General features: G+C 46.4%; 1 protein-coding gene across 1 annotated transcript; it reads left to right on the top strand.

Annotated features, from left to right (window-relative positions):
• Window positions 1–382: 382 nt before the first annotated feature.
• Window positions 383–22466, top strand: IDS (iduronate 2-sulfatase). Its single transcript, XM_044306070.1, has 9 exons — window positions 383–504; window positions 5454–5599; window positions 7206–7383; window positions 13515–13603; window positions 16017–16217; window positions 16441–16611; window positions 18381–18507; window positions 18593–18763; window positions 20910–22466. Exons 1-9 carry the CDS (start codon window positions 399–401, stop codon window positions 21368–21370), a joined length of 1650 nt encoding a protein of 549 aa, XP_044162005.1. The 5' UTR covers window positions 383–398; the 3' UTR covers window positions 21371–22466.
• The last annotated feature ends 534 nt before the right edge of the window (window positions 22467–23000 follow it).

Below are 23000 nucleotides of genomic sequence, written 5' to 3'. Positions count from 1 at the left end.
GTCGTTTGAAAAAGGCCTTATTCTTTAGTTTTTTTTTACACATGTGAAAAATGCTCAAAAACTGAAACACTGAAAGAAATCAAACTAAACTTGGGAGCGAAACCATCCGTTATCCCCTGAACAGATCCGGACTCGTTCCCTGTCAGTATGAAATACGACAATATTTACATGTAGATAAAAGCCATATTTGTAAATAGAGTCTGGTTTATTTCAGTCGGCTTCTGTGGGTGACACTGTCCTTCTCAGCGAGGTCTCCAGGCGTCCTGTATTCGAGCTGAACTGCAGGAATGCCCAGCCAATCCTCCCGTCCTACACAATGTCCAATCACCCCCTGCCGCACCTCCCCAATCACACCGCGCCTCTCAGCACACATCTAGGAAGTAGCAACAGAAAACAGCATGAACTCTCCAGATCACCCCGTCCCTGCACTCCTGTGCCTTCTCCTTGTATCTTCTCAGGTCACTGGTGGGCTGGCTACCAGAAGACAACAGAAGCCTGGCACAGGTATGTGACATTACACGGGCATTAGCTAGTGTAGACCGTTCTGACAGAGAACGAGACACTAATACCGCTGCGGTCAGCAGTCCTGGGGTTATTTCAGTGACATCTGAAACAATTTGACTAAAAATGTCCTAAAAGTTGTGTCGTTAGACAATTTTATGGGCTCATGGTAAAGCTGTGTGCACTCACCCTGTATAGCGGTACAGTCATTGTATAGATGTACAGCACTGAACCACTTCCTAGATCTCCCTTTACAGCAGCGGCTGCCATCCACAGCTAAACCGTGACATGTGACAGTATCTACATACTTATGCTTCATGCACACGACCATGTTTTTGTCTGCATTCGATCCGCATGCGGATCCATATGTCCGTTCCATGGTATCCGCAAAAAAGTAGAACTTGTCCTATTTAGGAAATGGACTGTTCTATAGAGGCTAGGATGTTCTGTTCTGCAAAATGTAGAAGGCACATGGCCGTTGTCCGTGTTTTGCGGATCCACAATTTGCGGACCTCAATGCAGGCTACGGTCGTGTTCATGAGCCCTTAGGCTATGTTTACATACAACATACAATATGCAAAACCTTGTGTAACATGCAGACTTGCATTACAATTGGTGAAATCTGTTGCAAATCTTGAAAAAATCTACAGCATGTCCTTTAAGGCTACTTTCACACTTGCCTTCGGGGCTCCACTTGTGAGCTCCGTTTGAAGGCTCTCACAAGCGGCCCCGAACGGATCCCTCCAGCCCTAATGCATTCTGACTGGATGCGGATCCGCTCAGAATGCATCAGTCTGGCTCCGCTTGGCTTCCGCTCCGCTCAGCATTCGGGTGTCCGCCTGGCCGTGCGGAGGCAAACGGATTCGTCCAGAGTTACAATGAAAGTCAATGGGGGCGGATCCGTTTGAAGTTGACACAGTATGGTGCAATTTTCAAACGGATCCGTCCCCCATTGACTTTCAATGTAAAGTCTGGACGGATCCGTCTGAATACAAATTACACTTAGACTTTTTTCTGAAATATAATGCAAACAGTTCCGTTCTGAACGTATCCCATCGTCTGCATTATAGGAGCGGATCCGTCTGTACAGATACCAGACGGATCCGCTCCGAACGCAAGTGTGAAAGTAGCCTTAGGGGTTGTCCAGGATAAAAAAAAACAAAGCAGGGAATGTTATACAAATAACCATTAATCTCCTGGTTAAGCATCTGTCGCTCCAGTGGTTCCCTGTAGTCTTACTTTGCTACAGCTGTACACGTACATGACCACTGCAGCACGTCTTTGGCCCCTAATACCTGCATGTATGGCAGGAGACCTGTGGGGCCAATGATGTGCTGTACATCCACGTCACTACTGCAGTAAATCATCTCTACAGCAAAGTAAGCAAAGACTACTGGGGACCACCACAGCAACGGTGCTTTTGGGGGGGGGGGGGGGGGTGCATTGAGCAGGTGAGTACTGGTTATTTTTTGTCTTTTATAACATTCTCTGATTTTCCCATCTTAACAGCATACAGTATATGTGAATAGTCTATCTATGTAATTTGCTTTTAGGTTACTAATATCAGATTGGCAGGGGTCCGATTCCCAACACCACCGCCGATCAGCTGTTTGAAGAGAAAGCAGCGCTCATACAAGCTCTGCCTTCTCCTCACTGTTTACCTGATCGCAGTTGCAGCCGCAGCAGTGAGCAGCTGTAATTACAACCAAGACTTCAATACACTTTATACATGGTGACCTGGAACCTGTTATCAACTTTATGCTGATCTCACTGAGGGCAGCATAAAATAGTGACAGAAATGCTGATGTCGGCGGTGTTTCACTCATGAGCTAGAATTAAGTGGTTGCCGAGAACCAGCATCATAATCATTGCAGCCCAGGGTTTGAAGAGTCAAATCTACCTGAGAAGAGTCATGGTTATCCATAATCTCCTGCACTTTCATCCATCTGCTGATGATTTGCAGTTCTCTCCTAGAGAGAAAGGGAGAAAACTAGGTAGAAGACTGTCAGCCATCAGCAGGTGGGCAAGGAGAGCAGGACTTCATGAATAACCATGACTCTTCTCAGGTGGCCGGGACTCTTTTCCAGGCCCAGTCTGCAATGATTGTGATGTTGGTTCTCGGCAACCACTTACTTTTTACTTATAAATGACCGACCGCTGAAATCACCTCACCTGTCTCTACTTTATTCTGCCTTTAGTATGGACAGCATAAAGTTGATGACAGGTTCCCTTTAATCTTATCCTGTATTTAATGTTTTCTTAAAATAATATAATAATTGACTAAAGAAACCATATTTCAAAATAACAATATTTTATTTATGTGGAATTTTATATGGCCGCGATGTAAGGCTACTTTCACACTTGCGTTCGGAGCGGATCCGTCTGGTATCTGCACAGACGGATCCGCTCCTATAATGCAGACGATGGGATCCGTTCAGAACGGATCCGTCTGCATTATATTTCAGAAAAAAAATCTAAGTCTAATTGTTAGTCAGACGGATCCGTCCAGACTTTACATTGAAAGTCAATGGGGGACGGATCCTTTTGAAATTGCACCATATCGTGTCAACATCAAACGGATCCGTCCCCATTGACTTACATTGTAACTCTGGACGGATCCGTTTGGCTCCGCACGGCCAGGCGGACACGAAAACGCTGCAAGCAGCGTTCGAGTGTCCGCCTGCTGAGCGGAACGGAGGCGAAACGGAGCCATACGGATGCTTTCTGAGCGGATCTGCATCCACTCAGAATGCATTGGGGCAGTACGGATCCATTCGGGGCCGCTTGTGAGAGCCTTCGTACGGAACTCGCAAGCGGAACCCCGAACGCAAGTGTGGAAGAAGCCTTACCTGGTACATGCTCGAACTGCCACATTATTTATATGGGGACTGATACGGGACCTCCGTGCTCGTGATCTGTGGAGGTCTCAGTAGTCTGACCGCCACCTATCATATACCTATCCCCTACCGCTAGGAGATACATTTGTATTTTGGGAAAATATGTAACAAGAATTGCGTAGTACCGTGTTAAGATCCCTTTACAGGGGACGATATTACAGCAGATTGTCAGGAAGGAAGCGTTCCTTCCCAACAATCTGCGGATCGCTAGTGGAGGAGACCGCTGCATTTATGCCATCGCTCTTCCCCATAAGGACTTGTTTGCCGGCAGGAGATCGTGTTTATGGAGCACAATCTGCTGCCAGTAAACAGTAAATATTTACACCGCCCGATCATCGCAAGCGAGCATTATTATGAACACTCGTTAGCGATAATCTGTGCGATTCTCGGCCCGTGTATAGGGCCCTTTGGCCAGAAAAAAACCGACGTGATGTTGAATACTAGTAATGTTAATGTTAATAAATAGATAAATATTATGGGAGTGATACTTACTGGTTAACCAGCAAAAATCATACTGCAAGATCTTAGAGAGCAAAGGCTTCTTCTTCAGGCCAACTTACTAATGGCCCCTAAAGGTATCACTCCCATAATATTCACACAAAAGTATTCACCATAAAATATTTTGGGGGGGGAGGAAACTTAAATTTTTTGAAATCCTGGAAACCACTTGAATTCTGCACTGCTTCTTTGCTGCTTGTGCATGAGGTCTTGTGAAGCACCATTCACATTTATTAGGGTGCATTACACAAACCTGTTTTGTGGTCCGCAAACCATAGATACTGGCCGTGTGCATGCCGCATCATGGTGCAGACCCATTGACTTCAGTGGGTCCGTGGTCCACATGTTGTGGCGGAGTACAGGACATGTCCTGTGTTTTGTGGAACGGCTTCACGGATGCGGAAGCCCTTTATGAAAAGCCCAGGCGGTGTTTTGTTGGAACACTACATTTCCGGAGTCAAAAAAGGCAGTGGTACTGGTTCCCCGATGTCCTGGTCAATGTTCCCTCCATGAATACCAGATGGAAACAGGCATGATAACTGATGGCGCTCCACACCGTGACACCCGGTGCTGGTCCTGTGTGTATCTTCAGGATAGGTCATCAAACAAAATGTACAAACTATTATTATTACAATGCAATGCTTTCCTAAGATCAAAGGTCAAAGGCACGCTGTCTGCGGATAACCACCCCCAAGATCTTATGGTTAGATTTTCTGAATATCATGTATATGTAAGTGCTGGTATTGCAGCTCAGCCCCATTCACTTGAATGGGACTGAGTTGTGCCTAGGCCATGATGTGACATCACAGAGCGCTGCGGCCTCTTTGTGCAGCTGAGGAGTTGGACCCCGCCGATCTCATATTGATGACCTATCCTGAGGATAGATCATCAACATATAAATCCCCGAGAACCCCTTTAATTTCACAAACGGTGCTTGCCTTCGTCTAGCAGGCTTAGTAAACACTTCACCGACATCAAATCATCAGTCCTTTAAGACGGAAGACAAAAAACAATAAGAGTGATACCAGAATATTTTTTTCGTGGAACATCTCAATGTAAAGTAACAACATATAACAACCTCCAGCACTGCCATATACAGGCGTGATATGTTACACTCTCTGACAAAGGGTGGCCAGACACATTAGATACTTGTCGTCCGGACTAGATGATTTCGATAGAACTGTCCGACCATCTAGTGTGTCCTAACCCTCCCCCCAACGATGCTGTAGGTAAGAAGGGTCAGGCATGTTGGATTCAAACTTTTCTGATCCTTTTGTTCTCAAGGGAAATAAACTACTCCCAGCATGTTATCCCAGTCTCCCTTTTAGAGAGCGCATGCACAGTTGGCTAAGGAGCATGCATGTGTATGGGAAATGAGGGGAATAGGTGTCAGCCGAAGACAGCTGTGTAAGGTCCATGGCATCAGATTTTCTGCCACTTTATGGAAAATCGTATATGGTGTAGTCTGCTCCAGACAGGACAGCGCACAGTTTTACTGTCTCTCTTTTTGTAGCCATTTGCTATGAGTGATGATTAATTGTCTGAGTTCCATTTTAGGTGATGTGAATGGTATGAATGTCCTCCTCATAATTGTCGATGACCTCCGGACAAGCCTTGGCTGTTATGGTGACAATATTATAAAGTCTCCGAACATTGATCAGCTGGCATCTAAAAGTGTTGTGTTTACAAATGCATATGCTCAGGTAAGTGGTCAATTATGCAACCTATTGTGTCAATCAGCGCTGCTTGTATATAGACTACGGCAGAGATATGCAGGTATACGGCAGGTGACCGCTGCAGACAATGACTGTCCATCCCCTCGTAGCTCAAACATCACAGACCCAAGTCTGCTTGATGCCCTGCAGGAGAAACTTCTGCCTACAGGGTAAGGTCCAGGAGAATGAGAAGAGCAGTGCCCTCTGGACCACGGTCATTGGTGATGTCATGTCGACAGGGCCGACCCTTACAAGCCTTGCCACACCTCATATGTGATGTCACATGACCCAATGGAGTGCAGGAAAATGGGGGGAATGACAGATAATCACTATTAGTCAGTGAAAATGTGTTGTTTCCTGTCAATTGATGCTAAAAAATATCAAAACTAGAATATCCATTAAAGGGATTGTCCTGCAAAAACTGTTATTTTTCCAAAGATAGGTGATAAATAGAGATGAGCGAAGTTTTATAAAATTGGATTCGGCTGCTTCGCCTAATTTTGCAAAAAAATCAGCTTAGTGACGAATTACTTTTTTTTTTGTAAGTAGTGGGTGCAATGACAGGGAGCGGCGATTACACCACGCCCCGTAATTGTACCCCTCAGATGCCGCATTCATAGCTGATCGTGGCATTTGATAGAATAATACAGTGTCAAATTTTAATAAATAAATAAATAATACTTACCTGATGCATTTGCTCGCGTTAGGACGGCCGCCACCATCTTTCTTGAAGGTTTGGCGTAAAATCTCGCACTGCCCGAGATGACTTCATCATTCTGGCCGGCGTGTTGACGTCATACGTCAACGCGCATGGGATTTCAGCCGAGATCTTCAAGCAAGATAGTGGGTGGCGGCCGGCCTATTACGATCAAATAAGTAATATTTTTTAGTTTTTTGCACTATTTCAGGTTAAATCAATTCGCTACTGCAAAGCAGGAGGAAATTCGGCTTTGTGGTGAATCAAATTTATCCTGAAATACAGATTGAAATCCACTTTGTGGATTTAGATTCGCTCATCACTAGTGATACAATAACCCCCTGCAACCTTGAGAACAAAGGATCCTTGAGTGCCCTCTGTTGTGGAGTGGTAGTGCGCATGTTGTGGACTCCGGGATGCTTCGTCAGGGATAGCGGGATGTATGACCACTGGGACCCCTGATATCTAGAGAACGATAAAGAAGGAGATAAATTATTTTTGTGGGAATTAAACAGGAACCATTCAAACCATTGAATTATGACTGTGCATGTTTGGCCAGGTTTTTAAGTATGTCAACAGATCATAGTGATGCACAGGAGGTAATAAACAAGGTCATCACGGGCTACTTTTGCTATGTATGTATTTCACAAGCTGCTTTTAAAACTGTATTGAAATAATGTACAGTACATTGCAAAAATGTCTTATATTGCATAGACTGTTATTGTAGACAAATCTGTATGGCTGGAATGCCCCTTTAAGTTCTAGTAGAACAGTAGTGGCCGCCAGCTCATTACAGTCCGACCAGCACAACATATAACGAGTTTGTGATAATATGATTTTACTGTAGGGTTATGGAGCATGCAGTCTTTATAGTTTTTGTCTTGTTTTCTACTACAGCAAGCAGTGTGTGCCCCCAGCAGAGTGTCCTTCTTAACAGGACGAAGACCTGATACCACCAGACTGTTTGACTTTAACTCGTACTGGAGGGAGCATGCCGGGAACTACTCCACCCTACCACAGTATTTTAAAGAACATGGTTATGTGACTATGTCTGTCGGGAAGGTTTTCCACCCAGGTACAAAAAAAAAAAAAAAAAGACTATTATTTAAATAATGCAATTCTTCCCCAAGATGGGCTATTCAAAGGCACGCTTTCTGCAAATCGCTACCACCAAGATCGCATAGTTAGAATTTCGGCACTCGTCATGTATATGTAAGCATTGCAATGCTAACCACATGGTCCTCCTCAGGTAACCAACAAGGGGAAGGGCTGCTCAATGGCTTCCAGTAGTTGTCTCATCTTGTTGCTACTTTTAAAACCACCATACACACCGCCAAGCCTGCCACTAGTCTGTGACTCTTCCCTGACACATGCCGTCAGGCGAGAGAAGGATCGGATGCGTTGAATTTCGACTCCCAATCCTTTTGTTCTCCTGGAAGATAAGAAGTTGTCTGGCAGCAGCTGTCTCCTATCACCCCATTGAAAACACACAGTATTAGACTGGCCCACCATAGTACCACAGGATCCTCTGGTAGTCCCAGGCTCTGATACCATAGTGGGCTCCAATGGTCCAGGAGAAAAAAAAAACATTTGAAGCTGCCTTTAGAGCCAATAACTTGTCACTAGAGTCTGTTTCTTTGTCTTTCTTTGAATCAAAATCTGTTGAACTATGTTGGACCCAAGGAACCCCAGTCCAACCGTGGCAGTGTCATACTGGCCCACCAGAGTACCAAAGTATCCTCTGGGTGGGCCAGCCTCTGATGCCATAGAGGACCCCATAGAAAAGAAAATATTTGAAGCTGCCTTTGGAGACAATAAATTACCACTTGAGTCTATTTCTTTGAATCAAAACCAATTAGATTTCATTGATGACATGGGCCCGCTGGTGGGCCCAAGGAGCCCCGGTCCGACCATGAAAACACATGCACACTCATCCGAACCAAAATTAAGGAATCAGGAGAGCGTTCGGTAAACAGCTACTGTATTAAAGTTCTATTAGGAACTTTGGAGTTTTCAGTTGTGTTTGGTGATTTATAGTGGTCTCTTATGATTAGTTTTGAGCGAAGCAAAGCATTTGAAGTAAAATTTGTTCCGAAATTTAGAAAAACTTGGATTCGCAATGAATTCAAATTTCTTGGTGCTTCTTGGTAACAAATCAGTTTTTCCTAAAATGGTGACTGCACATGTTACAGAGTGAAAGTAAGAAGCTCAGGAACGCAAGATCACCCATATTCCCTTACGTCCTACCAGCAGCACAGATGGGGGGTTAACTGCCCCTGTGGACTGGTAGGACCGGCGGAATTTTAATGAGCCCAAGAACCAATAAACGATCTTCAGCTCCCTGAAAGGGAGGAGATCACCCCCCAGCCCACCGTGTTTTTTTCTGTCCTTTGGACAGGTTGGACTGGCGTATCGCTCCTTTCTGGAGCTGAGAGTTAGGGGTTTCTTTTTTCTTTCTAATGTAAAGGATCGCCCCGTTTTTTTACATGGCTCTCTTTTTTGCCTTTATTTTCAGGCGGATCGCGGCGATTTTTCTATACCTGGGGACCACGGGGAGCGGGGTGTCCCCCTCCCCTCTCCTTTTCAGTTTCTCCTGGTCTCCCGTTCCCCATCGCCACACACGCGTGGCGCTATGGGCGCCGCCATCTTCCGGAAGTGACGCGCACTAGCTGCGCTACGTCACTTCCGTTTTTTTCGCAGCGCGGCTGAGGTCCTATCCTCACCCTCTTTATAAGAATTACTTTCTGATAAATATCCTGTGATCCAGGATGACCCGGGGCAGCTATCCAAAGCAGGCTGAGCTAGTTTTGTTAGCTCTCTTATATCTTAGGATACTTACGATTTGGGACCCGCCCAGGGGGCGGGGCTTCTTCCTTTTAAGCGCCCAGAGCCTGTTATTCAGTGCTCTGGTTGCATTGCTTTGACAAGCTAGCTCCAGAGTTCCCTGTGCCTTTGTGATATCCTTATATTGCTAGCGTGGGTTTGTGTGTTCCTCTTCTGCAGCTCTATATATCTCTAGTGCTGGTGGGCCCCCTTAAGGTCTTGTTTCTCCACCTCCAATTTTTTTGTAGGTGTTATGACCTGTCTTTTTTGTTTCCAATTACAGACTATGGCTTCCCCCAAGGATCCGGATCAGCGAAAATCTGGGGCCAAGAGGAAGCATTTGGCGTGCTTTGATTGCAACACGCCCTTAGACGACGGCTGTCCCTACTCTAGGTGTGAGAGTTGTCGCACGGCGTCCACGGAACCCACGATGCAGGAGATGTTTCAGTGGACGAAAACATACGTGGATGATTCCATTAAGGGAGTGGTGCGCTTATTAAATGAGAGGTTACCAGGACCCTCTCAGACTCCCATGGATGTGGGCGCTCCAGTCGCACCACCCGAAAGACCCACCCCCTGTTCGGTGGGGTCTTCTTCTGAGGAAGAAGAGATCACTTCTTGCTTTTTCCCTCCAGAAAAGACGCAGAAGTTACTTAAGTCCATCAGGTCGGGGGACCATGATGTTGACATTGGGGAGTCCTCCGATCCCGCCGTACGGACACAGCGTGTCTTCAGAGCGGATGAGACCCTTCTTTCTGTGATGCGCACAGAATGGCGAAAGCCTGAGAAAGGCCCAGTTCTCACTAGAAAATTCTAACTTATGTACCCGATGGCTAGACCCTTGGTGGAATCGTGGGGTTCCATTCCCAAGGTGGACATGGCGATAGCCAAGTTGTCCCGGCGCACTCTAGTCCCTGCAGATGATGGGTCTAGTCTGCAGGACCCTCTAGATCGGAGGGCAGAGTGCACCCTCAGAAGGAGTTATGCGGCGGCCGCTGCCTCCGCATCAACTTCGATTGCGGCCACTGAAGTGGCCACCTATCTACGCTCTAGGCTCAATCAGATCCAGACAGATGTGGACCAGAGCGTATCCAGGGATGACATCTTAGCAGCTTTCAAGTCAGCCAACCTGGCGATGGATTTCTTAGTCGACTCCACCCAGATGCAGTTGAAGCTGGCCGCCAAAACCATGGCCTTAGTTTCGGCTGCCCGCAGACCACTCTGGCTGAAACCTTGCGTCGCGGATAACGCGTCCAAGTTTAATCTTTGTGGGCTCCCCTTTGAACCAGACAGGCTGTTTGGGTCCGAATTGGATAGAATAATAGAGGGGCTCTCCGACAAAAAAGGGAAGAGCCTCCCCCAGCAGCCCTTTCGGGGACGCCCCAGGCAGGGAAACAAGCGCGAAGGATGCCCGGGGCAGCAATCTAGGCGCAGAGATTGGGGGGGACCGTCTCGTAAGTATTCGAGGCGCTCCCGTAAACCCGCTAAGGAGGCAAAACCCTCCTGACTATGGGCCTCGTCGAGGCTCTTGGATAAGCCCTGCTGTCCCTGCAGTGTCTCCTCTAGACTTTCCCATACCACTCCCCCAAACGCCCGTGGGGGGCCGTCTCTCCCATTTCAAAGACTCTTGGAGTCAGTTGATCGCAGACCCTTGGGTTCTGAACTTAGTCTCCGTCGGGTACCGGGTAGACTTTCTCTCTCTCCCCCCAGAGAGATTCGTCGCTACACGAAACTTTGGGCCGGCCAAACAAGTGGTCCTGGAATCTTACATCCAGGACTATATCTCCAAGGGAGCCCTAGAGGAGGTGCCGGCAGGGGAGAGAGGCCTAGGCATTTACTCACCAGTGTTCCTGGTTCCCAAAAAGACGGGAGACCTCCGGATTATCATCGATTTGAGATTTCTCAATCGATTTATAAGGAAAACAAGGTTTCGCATGGAAACCATAAGGTCAGTCACCCATATCCTCAACCTCGGGGATGTCATGGCTACTCTGGACCTCAAAGATGCTTATCTTCACATTCCGATCCATTCCGCCTTCCGGAAATTTCTCAGGATCGCGGTCCAGATTTCAGGGGTTCGCAGGCACTTTCAGTTCACCGCGCTCCCCTTCGGAATCTCTTCTGCCCCCCTTATCTTCACCAAGGTGGTGGTATCGGTGGTGGCAGCATTGAGACTTCAAGGGCTGACTATTATTCCTTATCTGGACGATTGGCTTTTCATAGCCCCTTCAGTTCCGATCCTTACCCACCATCTTCAGGTCGCAATCTCCTTTCTTCTCCGCCTAGGCTGGATCATCAACTGGCAGAAGTCGAATGTGAGCCCATCATCTTCAATCCATTATTTAGGATTCGTGGTCGACTCTGTGGAGATGTCCCTCCGGTTGACTCAAGAAAGGAAAGCGCGGATTCAGGACCTGGCAAAGGTCCTTCATGTCCCTCGTCGAGTCTCTATTCAGACTCTCATGAAGATGGTGGGGCTCATGTCAGCGGCTGCGGACGCAGTCCCTTGGGCGCTATGACACCTCCGTCCTCTTCAGTCGGAGGTCTTACACTTATGGAACGGCAGCCCTGCGGGGCTAGATTCCCTGTGCTCCCTGTCCGGTCAAACCCGGAATTCCCTCAGATGGTGGTTTCGACTGCCAGCAGGGAAGTCTATGACCCAACCAGTTTGGGTCATATTGACTACAGACGCGTCCCTTGTAGGCTGGGGCGCTCACCTGGACGGATCCCAAGTACAGGGATCTTGGTCCCCCCTGGAGCGGCATCTTTCCTCCAATCTTCGCGAGATGCCCTCCTTCACTTCGCCCCTCAGATTCGGGGCAAAGCGGTGAAAGTCCAGTCAGACAATATGACTGCGGTTCTTTATATAAACAAGCAGGGAGGCACAAGGTCATTACCCCTTCTATCAGAGATCGGGGTGATTCTTCGGTGGGCAGAGCTGAACCTTTCCCATCTATCTGCCGTTCATATCCGAGGTTCCCTCAATATGATAGCAGACCGCTTAAGTCGAGGACTACCGACCATGGAGTGGTCTCTGCATCCGGAGGTCTTCAGGCAGCTAGTTCACAGTTGGGGTATGCCAGAGGTGGACCTCATGGCAACCAGGTTCAACGCCAAGGTGCTGAGGTTCTGTTCGCTGTACCGGGAAGACAACCCCCTGGCGATAGATGCTCTGTCGATACCATGGAGGTTCAGGCTGGCTTACATCTTCCCTCCTTTTTCCATGATACCGAGGGTATTGATGAAAATCCGTCAGGATCAGGGACACCCGGGACCCCCACCGATCAGCTTTTTGAGAAGGCAGCGGCGCTCCAGCAGCGCCGCGGCCTTCTCACTGTTTACCGCCGGGCCGCCCGCCCACTGACGTCACGACTTGTATCAACTAGAGTGGGCGCGGCTAAGCTCCATTCAAGTGAACAGAGCTCAGCCGTGCCCACTCTAGTTGATACAAGTCGTGACGTCAGTGGGCGGGCGGCCCGGCGGTAAACAGTGAGAAGGCCGCGGCGCTGCTGGAGCGCCGCTGCCTTCTCAAACAGCTGATCGGTGGGGGTCCCGGGTGTCGGACCCCCCCCCCATTCAGAAGCTGATGATCTATCCAGAGGATAGATCATCAGTTAAATGAAAGTGCAGAACCCCTTTAAACTAAGATATGTAATTCAATACCAATAAGATGGAAGCCTTTATTATTCTGGTGCCAATGTGCCAACCAACACTATCCAGTCTGCACTCCTTAGGGGGGCAAGGTCTTAATGATGACTATCTTCATCTTTTGCTGGCTTTACTTCTTCCAAATCACCCTTCAAAGTATCCATGTCCTAGAAAAGTCAGCAAGATGCAGAGAGAGGAGGAGCTGGATGTTCCTGATGATCATCGATATTAGATAATGTGGAAAAGGAGGAAAAGCAGATGGCAAAAGAAGGGCTCCCACCTGTAGGCGAGGAGAGCGCTGGGGTTGGAGAAGTGGGTATGCCAGAGCTGATTAATATTCTGTGTTTACTGTGAAAAAACCTGCAGGAGATTGCAGGCAAGAACAACAATAATATGTATATTGTCCCCACACCTAACCAGCCAAACCCTGTACAAGCAACAGCCCCTGTTTAAAGGTGCAGTTCAGCCATTTGCAATCATGAAGAAAATGACAGTGCAGTTTATTAAATGAAAGGCAGCTGCTGGCTAATTGGCCGTGCAGTTCTTCACCACAGCATGACTGCAACCTGCCCACAGCATAGCCGCTCCATGTGGCTGTACCCTAAGGCAGAATGGCCTGGGTATTACAAATTAATTCAGAACAAATGCAAATTTTTTAAAACTTCGCTCATCTCTAGTTATGATCATGTAATACTGTGATGTGATACTATTGTTCTGTCTAATTATATTTATTAGGCATTTCATCTAATCGGAGTGATGACTATCCATACAGTTGGTCTGTTAGGCCTTACCACCCATCTTCAGAGAAGTATGAGAATGAAAAGGTATGCCTGTTTATCCTGTGTTTAGGGCACATTCTTTGGACCCACAAGTCTATGTTCCTGACAGTGTGACTCCCACTCCCCTGATGTCACACTTGCTGAGTCACGAGTTGTTTTTGATCCTTAAAAGGGTCTTTCAAGACATTTATACTAATGACCTATCCTCTGGATAGGTCACCACTATCTGATCAGTAGGAGTCCAACATCCGAGACCCCTGCAAATCAGCTATTTGTGAAGGCACCAGTGCTCGCAGTAGCACTTCAGCTTTCTCTGAGCTCACCAAGCGCAGCCAGGGCCGTCTTTACCAAGGGGCAGCTGCCCCGGGCCCAGTTGCTCCTGGGGGGCCCAAGGCAGCTGCCTCTTGAGCCCTGCTAGCTACTGCCCCGGGTGTCAGGCTGTCAGCTTCACAGGGGGTGAGTCCCGGCATCGTACTGTGTTAGAGCTGTGAATGTGATCTAGGACCTTAATGACATCATCACCATGTGACCAGTAACCTAGCAATATTACTGGTCACATGGCTATGAGGTTATCACAGGTCCTATCAGGAGTGTTGCAGGAGAAGTTTGCCTTAACTGTGGAGCTTTTTTTTGTGAAGATTATATCAGAAAAAGGTGACACTCAGGGGCTGTTATGCTAATATACTGTAAACTACTGTATAGTGGGGTGCTGTATATTGTGGGGGGCCTGTATACTGTGTGGGGCTGTATACTGTGTGGTGGCCTGTATACTGTGTGGGGCTGTATACTGTGTGGGGGTCTGTTGTCACAACCAGACATCTGAGAAGCTCTGACAGATGCCTTTCAGAACCTCCTCCTTGAGCTATTCTTTGTTTTGGTTTTCAGTTCTTCATCTCGTTAGCCTCTCTCAGCTGTCATGTAGTTGGACTGATTGCATCCCTTTAAATTCCTCCCCATAATACATTAGTGTGCGGCTTATACAACTTCCTGGAGTGTGTGTGCATGCTGATCCTATTTCCCAGTCTTCTACAAGATAAGTGTTACATTCTTTTGTGATTTCCTGTTTGCTGGATCCCAGGTGACCCTGACTCCCTCCGTGTCTAGTGTAGGGAGCCTGTGGTCGTGTCCCCTCACTATTGTAGGCTGTTCAGGTGTTATACAGTCGAGGTACGAGGATATGCGATCATCTACCATTGGGATTTTCACATAGGCTGAGCAGTCAGGGAGAGTTACAGGTCTTATGCAGGGGTCTCCCTTTTGTTCCTTAGTTTTGGATCCAGTGAGTCATACATTCATTTTGGATTGTCTTGTTGCCTGTACACCTTCCGTGACATCTGTATACTGTGTGGGGGTCTGTATACTGTGTGTGGGGGTCTGTATACTGTGTGTGGGGGTCTGTATACTGTGTGTGGGGGTCTGTATACTGTGTGTGGGGGGCTGTATACTGTGTGTGGGGGGCTGTATACTGTGTGTGGGGGGCTGTATACTGTGTGTGGGGGGCTGTATACTGTGTGTGGGGGCTGTATACTGTGTGTGTGGGCTGTATACTGTGTGTGGGGCTGTATACTGTGTGGGGGCCTGTATACTGTGTGGGCCTGTATACTGTGTGGGGGCTGTATACTGTGGGGGGCGGTATACTGTATACTGTGGGTGATGTATAGTGTGGAGTGCTATACTGCTGTACTGTATAGTGTGGGGTGCTGTATCATGTATAGTTTGGGGTGCTGTATACGGTGAGGTGCTATACTGCTCTACTGTATACTGTTGTATACTGTGGGCTGCTATACTATATACTGTGGGGTACTGTATAGTGTGGTGTGCTGTATACTATAGGGTGCTATAATGCATACTGTGGGTTGCTATATACTATAGGGTGCTATACTGCATACTGTGGGGTGCTGGGGTGCACTGTAACACTGAGCCGAGCCCAGGTCTCCTTCCTGCAGAGCGGTGCCCACTTCCAGCCTGAGCCCAGCTGCCCAGAGCACTGATCCTGAGCCGCTGGAGTCTTCAAAACTGGAAGTATTTACAGTCATTCACTGTACTCTACCAGATGTGTGGATTTTTTTTGTGTGTGTGTTGTGGTGGAGGGCGTGATTGCCTGCTAAGGTGTGGGAAGGCGGGTTCCAGGGGGCCCAAGTAAATTTTTGCCCAGGGTCCAATCAATATTAAAGACGGCCCTGAGCGCAGCGCTGAATATTTTACAGTGGATGTTCTTGGTACAATTCCTGCCAGCCCTAGGCTGTAGAGCACAATATAGAACAACTGATCCCTGTATTTTGTGTTTACTTAATTGAAACTCACCCTGGAATGAATAGATATTGGTAGACTCTCAATGTAGCCCAAGGTATACCAGAGATCCAGAGCAGGAGCTCCCACAGCACCACCCTGCAGGGAGCTTGTGGGGTCTAGAACTTACATAGAGGTTGTAACTATGTGATTTGTATGCTCTTTTCAGACCTGCAAAGGTAAAGATGGACAGCTTCATGCCAACTTGGTTTGTCCAGTAGATGTTTCGGAAGTTCCAGAGGGAACATTACCAGATATACAAAGCACAGAAGAAGCCATAAGGCTCTTAAAAACTGTCAATCAGCAGAATTCTTCTTTTTTCCTGGCAGTTGGGTATCATAAGCCTCATATTCCATTCAGATTTCCAAAGGTAACAGTGATTCTCACCTTTTAACTCATTTATTCAAAATTTTAGGAAGTATAACTTTTTTACACATTGTTTATATAGCTATAACAGTTTTACTTGTGCACAGGCATGACCTTTAGGTATGAGATGCACCATTGCTGTTCTAGGACTTGCCATGTCTTAGGTCAGGTCAGCTGTAAGTATACTTCTTGGTGTGTAACATTTCTGTTTGCATATCTTATTTTAGGAGTTCCTTAAGCTATACCCCATTGAAAACATTTCCTTGGCACCTGACCCTGACGTACCTAAGAATCTTCCTTCTGTTGCTTATAACCCTTGGACAGACATTCGTAAGCGACAGGACGTTCAGGCATTGAACATCAGCTTTCCATATGGCCCCGTTCCTCTACACTTCCAGGTAGACCTCATGCAAATATTACACTGCATAAAACTGGATTGAAGAAGGCAATGTAAATTAATGGCTGCATTAACCATCAAAGGGGTATTTTCATATTGGATTTCATGCTTGGCAAGTGGTTTTCTGAAGTATAGATATAGAAAACAAGCCTTAGGCATCATGCACATGACAATATTTTTGGTCTGCGCCCAATACGCATTTTCTTGTAGATCACACACGGATTCATTGACTTCTAAGGCTGGGTTCACACGGGCATTTCCGGATTAGGTCCGGATGCGTCCCGGTGTATTGCAACAAACCCGCGCGATTAGGTACGCAATTGCAGTCAGTTTTGACTGTGATTGCATTCCGATGTTCAGTTTTTATCACGCGGGTGCAATGTGTTTTGCACGCGCGTAAAAAAAAACGACTGTGGTACCCAGACCCGACCTTCTTCACAGAAGTTCAGGTTTGGGATCGGTGTTGTGTAGATGTTATTATTTTCCCTTATAACATGGTTATAAGGGAAAATAATAGCATTCTGAATACAGAATGCTTAGTAGGTGATCAATTGAGGGTTAAAAAAAATTAACTCCCCTTCTCCTCTTGATCGCCGGTGATGGACCATGTGATTGGAGCATGTGATCTGACGTCACCACAGGTCCTTTAGCCGGTAGTTCAACATTAAAGAAGTAAAGAAGAGACCGGGAACTACGTGATCAAGAGGAGAAGGGGAGTTAATTTTTTTTAACCCTCAATTGATCACCTACTAAGCATTCTGTATTCAGAATGCTATTATTTCCCCTTATAACCATGTTATAAGGGAAAATAATACAGTGAATAGACTGTCACCTAGCAACCATGCGTGAAAAATCGCACCGCATCCGTACTTGCTTGCGGATGCTTGCGATTTTCACTCAGCCCCATTCACTTCTATGGGGCCTGAGTTGCGTGATAAACGCACAATATAGAGCATGCTGCGATTATCACGCAACGCATAAGTGATGCGTGAAAATCACAGCTCATGTGCACAGCCCCATAGAAATGAATGGGTCCAGATTCAGTGCGGGTGCAATGCGTTCACCTCCCGCATTGCACCCGCGCGGAAATCTCGCTCGTGTGAACTCAGCCTAAGGGTCTGCAACAAAAAATGTGTCTACCCGCATTCTTGTGGCCATTCTGTAAATTGTAGAACATGTCCTATTCTTGTCCATTTTGCAGACGATAATAGGCATACCTGCAAAGAAGTTGTAGCATGCATACAGCTGGCATCTGTATTTCGTGGATCTGCAGTTGTATGCATGTGGCCTAATGGGCTACCTCCCTCAAAAGGGCGACCCAACACTGCAGACCTGACCATCCCTTTCTTATGCTGTTTTTTTTTATTTATTATTTCACAAGAAAAGGGGAATAAACTTAAGTTTTAATAACACCGGAGCAATTTGTCCCAATATTTGTGTCTGTTAGACCGGTAGGATGGTCCTTTGAGTCCCTATTTTGTGATGCGGTGTTTCAGAGTAACACGTAGCTGTAACCAGGAAGCCTTTCAGGATTTCATGCTGCATGTAGCCCATGGTAATTATATATGACCTTTTGAGTAGCTTGACTCAAAGGTCATATATAAGGTCAGTACTAAATCTCAAGCAAACATATACAGTAGATGCAACTTAAAAAAGTGGTCATCTTAATGTATATGAATGAACTTCTATTGTACGTTCTGCAGTCATCCCCAGCTCAGACGGATATGAGAACAAGTTTGTCTTTTTAAATAATTTTTGACTTTATTTCAGCGTTTAATTCGTCAGAGTTATTATGCCTCCGTTTCTTACTTGGACAGTCAAGTTGGCCAGTTGTTAAGTGCAGTGGAGAATCTAGGACTGGCAGATGACACCATTATAGCTTTTGCCTCTGATCATGGTAATGACAGTGGGGAGATATGAGGTCACTATCAGCTTTTAAATCCTTGCACCTTATTGTAAGTACTGTGTCTGTGTTTTTCCAGGGTGGTCTTTAGGAGAGCATGGTGAATGGGCCAAGTACAGCAATTTCGATGTGGCTACTCGTGTGCCATTGATGTTTTATGTACCAGGGATGATGACCACAAAACGGACTCAGCAAAGCATCTTTACCTATCTAGATCCCTTTAATATTGAACCCATGAGGAAACCTCCAGGTATAGACTGTGAGGAATGTATCAGTCTTATTCTTTTTTGTTTCAACTTTTTACCTTTTTTCCACCACCCTCGCATCTTTTACACAAAGTGGACGGGAAAAAGGAAGAGTTTGGGCTAGGGTTGTTGCGGGTATATCGAAATTTCGATACCCAATCGATACCTTCGTCCCAGTATCGTATCGATACTGCGCAGTCTAGTATCTCTGAACATGAGCGCACTGCTATCGGCGCGCTCATGTTCTCTCAGCAGCACGGGGAGAAGGAAGCTGTCCTCCCTCCCCCCTGTGCTGCTGCCGCTGCCACCAATGAGAATAGAGGGGCGGAGGAGGGGCGGGCACACTGCGCCACCAATGAGAAGAGAGGGGCGGAGGAGGGGCGGGCGCACTGCGCCACTAATGATAGGACTATTCCCACACAGAGCGGCACCCAACGATGTCTCAGCATTCACCATTAGTCCTGGGCGCCGCTCCGTTCGCCCGCAGTGCCCCATTACTGTCTCCTCTTCTGCTCCACATGCTGCTGATTACTATCGGAGCGATGGGAGGAGACATCAGCTTTACTAGTGGGCGTTCCTTCTCCCTGCGCTGTGATTGGACAGCGCTACAGCCAGGGAGAAGGAACGCCCACTAGTGAAGCTGATGTCTCCTCCCATCGCTCCGATAGTAATCAGCAGCATGTGGAGCAGGAGAGGAGACAGTAATGGGGCACTGCGGGCGAACGGAGCGGCGCCCAGGACTAATGGTGAGTGCTGGGACATCGCTGGGCGCCGCTCTGTGTAGCCTTATAGTGAAAGTCTGGAGTCCCATATAAAGTAGTCAGTCTTTAACACAATACAGGAGGCGGGTGCCTGACAGGGAGCTGCGATCAGCGGCAGTTAACCCCTCAGGTGCGGCACCTAAGGGGTTAACTGCCGCTGATCTGCCAGTACCCACCTCCTGTATAAGTGTGTTAAGTGTATAAATGCAGTGTGCCCCCCCTCAACCCCCCATCCCATTAAAATCATTGGTGGCACAGTGCGCCGGCCCCTCTCAACCCCCCAGTATTAAAATCATTGGTGGCAGTGGCCACAGGGTCCTCTCCCCTCCCCACCATTGGTGGTGCAGTGGCAGCTTCTGATCGGAGCCCCAGCTGTGTAAGCCTGGGGCTCCCATCGGTTATCATGGCAGCCAAGACGCTACAGAAGCCCTGGTTGCCATGGTAACATCCCTGATGCTGTGTGCACTAAGCACAGAGCAACAGGGACAGTGTGAAGTCCTATTCACCCTAATAGAGATCTATCAGGCTTAATAGTTATTAAATAAAAAGTGTAAAAAAAAAAAAAAAACACCAAAATATGAAGTATAAATCACCCCCTTTTCCCAATTTCACATATTAAATATATAAATAATAAACATATTACATATCGCCACGTCAGAAAAGTCCAAACTATTAAAATATTAAAAAAAATCTAGGTGGTGAATGCCGGAACAGAAAAAAATAAATAAAAACTGCGCGATTCGCCATTTTTAAAAATGCGGAATGCACGTGGCTTTTTGGGTTTATTTTTTTTGCGTGATATCGAATGGTATTGAGTATCGCAATACTTTTTCATGGTATCGAAACCGAATCAAAAATTTGGCATCGCAACAACTCTAGTTTGGGCCATAGGCAGGAACTTCAGACCTGACACATTTACCAATATAGAAAAGAAAAAAGGAAAGACCGGCACTCGCGATGATAGTTCAATGCTGTAGTTTACACTTGAAAACTACAGCATTGAACTATCATCGTGAGTGCCGGTCTTTCCTTTCTCCATTGCAAGTTTTGGGACGCCTCCCCATCGACTCGTGCACCGCTCACAAATCTGACTTTTATGGAATATCTGAGGGTTGCACCAGGTGACAACTTGAGGCATTGCAAGGTTGTATACAGGGTTCATGTGAGAGCCTTATGTACTGTGACACAGACGATTTGGACCCAGTTAGACGGAAGTATTGAATATTCCATGCCTCTATTTTACAGGATTTAATCCTGATCTTTACATAACTCTTACATCATGTCAATGAAGCCTAGTATCTTTTAAAATGTTGTTATCCAAGCTGTGTTAATACTGTTAGGCCATTCTAAAAGATGTCTGCCTCACTGATGTCGTTCTTGGTCTTTTTAGGTAAAATCGAGGAAGAGCCTGTTGAATTAGTTTCTCTGTATACAACCATTGCTGAACTTGCTCGACTTCCTCTCCTACCAGACTGTCCCGTCCCTTCATTTCATGTTGAGTTATGCACTGAGGGACGAAGTCTTCTTCCATACTTTGATACGGCTAGGAAGAAAAATACAGAAAGTGTAGCTTACAGCTCTTATCCCCGACCTTCTGATACTCCCCAGTGGAACTCAGACTTACCCGATCTGAAAGACATCAGAATTATGGGATATTCCATGAGAACAAGTACCTACAGATTTACCCTATGGGTTGGATACAACCCTGTGACTTTTGAAGCTAACATTACGGATATTCATGCACAAGAATTATATCTCGTCAAAACGGATCCCAATCAAGACAACAACTTGTTCAACAAGTCCTTACATTTTGATTTAGCTCAGAAGGTTTTTGGACACACATTGAAGTGATTGAAAAAATCCATATTTTGTATAAATAATTGTAGAAAGTTATAACATGTAAATACTTTTTATATATTATTCTCCTAATTTATAGGTTATATTTTTCTATACTATTTAAAAATAAAAATACACAGAAACCCTGATTGTTCACAACCTTTTCTAATTGGTATGGCAGGAGGACGTCTATGAGTCTGTAAACTGTCTCAAGGAGAACCTAGCAGAGCCAATTAAAAGCAAAGGGGCACATGGCTCAGCTGAGTCTTTTCTCCCTTTTTGTTTCTGAGATTGTGGAGGTCTTAACACCTAGACCTCCACCAACCCAAATTTTTGATATGTCGCTATTTCATGTCAAAAGGTTTTAACATGATAGGTACTTTATAATTTGGCTAAATACATATATGTACAGTTCAGGAAGTAAGCTGGAGAAATATTATTGCTTAAAGGAGTTTTCTGAGTGTTTAATACAGATGTCCTGTCCTCAGAATAGGTCATCATTATCAGACTGGTGGGGTCCGACTCGAGGCATCTTCACTGTTCAGCTGTTTGAAGAGGCCGCAGTCAGTGACGTCACGTTCATTAGTCGTATGGCTTAGGTACAGCTCAGTCTCATTCAAGTGAGTTCTGGGTGAGCTGCAAGAAGACCATGGCTCTTATCGGCGTGCCACAGCCTCCTCAAGTTGGGGAGGTGGACCTCCCACTGATCTCATTTTGATGACCTATCCTGAGGAAAGGCCATCAATATGAAATTCTTGCAAAACCCCAGTAAGTGACAATACATTACGACTATGAGTGAATTCATGTTTGGAGCATGGTTTTCCCTTAAACGAAGAGCTTACTGGGGTCAGACACTCCATCCAGCCAATCCTGCACCTTTGATATTGACTGAATATATGACTAAAGCTTATGAGACAAACCAAGATGTTCCAAGTCTCGCAGATCTAGCTGCACAGTTTTGAGTTTTGGAAGCTATCCTGGGAGTCCCCTACCTGTCCTGAGAGGGCAGTTTCTGCATAGTTTTCTCAGAAGCAGAATTAGAAGAGACTGCTATCAGTTTTTCAGTGGCAACTACCGCAGCAAAACTACAAATGGAAACTTAAAGGGGTTATCCAATATCAAGAACCACCCACATGTGCCGGGCCCCTTACCGGTAATATACTTACCACGCTCCCGGTGCCGCTCCTGGTCCCTGCATTGCCGCTGATGCTTCTCCCTGCACACGGATGAGAACATCCCGCGATGCTAGGGAGGCTCATCCCCGTCCCCGCTTGCCATTGGGGACGCTAGGGAGGCTCATTCTCGTCCACGCCTGCCATTGGCTGCTTTCTCCCGACACCGGATGTTTTTATCCAGGTACAGGGAGAAACATCAGCGGCGATGCGGGGACCAGGAGCGCTGCCGGAAGTGGGGTAAGTATATTACCGGTGAGGGGCCCGGCATATGTGCGGGGGGGGGGGGGTTTGTTCTTGAAATTGTATAACCCCTTTAATGAACTTTAACAATGTATCAAAAGATTACTCAATGTGAATATTTGTATCTATTAGCTATAAATGAACACTCTTTAATAAAAACCTAAGTGATCAATACTCATTAAATTCAACTTACTAAATGGATAGAAGATTTGAGTTTTGCCCGAATAATA

The sequence above is a fragment of the Bufo gargarizans genome, chromosome 9 (genome assembly GCF_014858855.1).
Source record: "Bufo gargarizans isolate SCDJY-AF-19 chromosome 9, ASM1485885v1, whole genome shotgun sequence".
Taxonomy (NCBI): Eukaryota; Metazoa; Chordata; class Amphibia; order Anura; family Bufonidae; genus Bufo; species Bufo gargarizans.
Note: the sequence above shows the minus strand (reverse complement) of the source record. Positions and strands in the feature narration are given on the sequence as shown.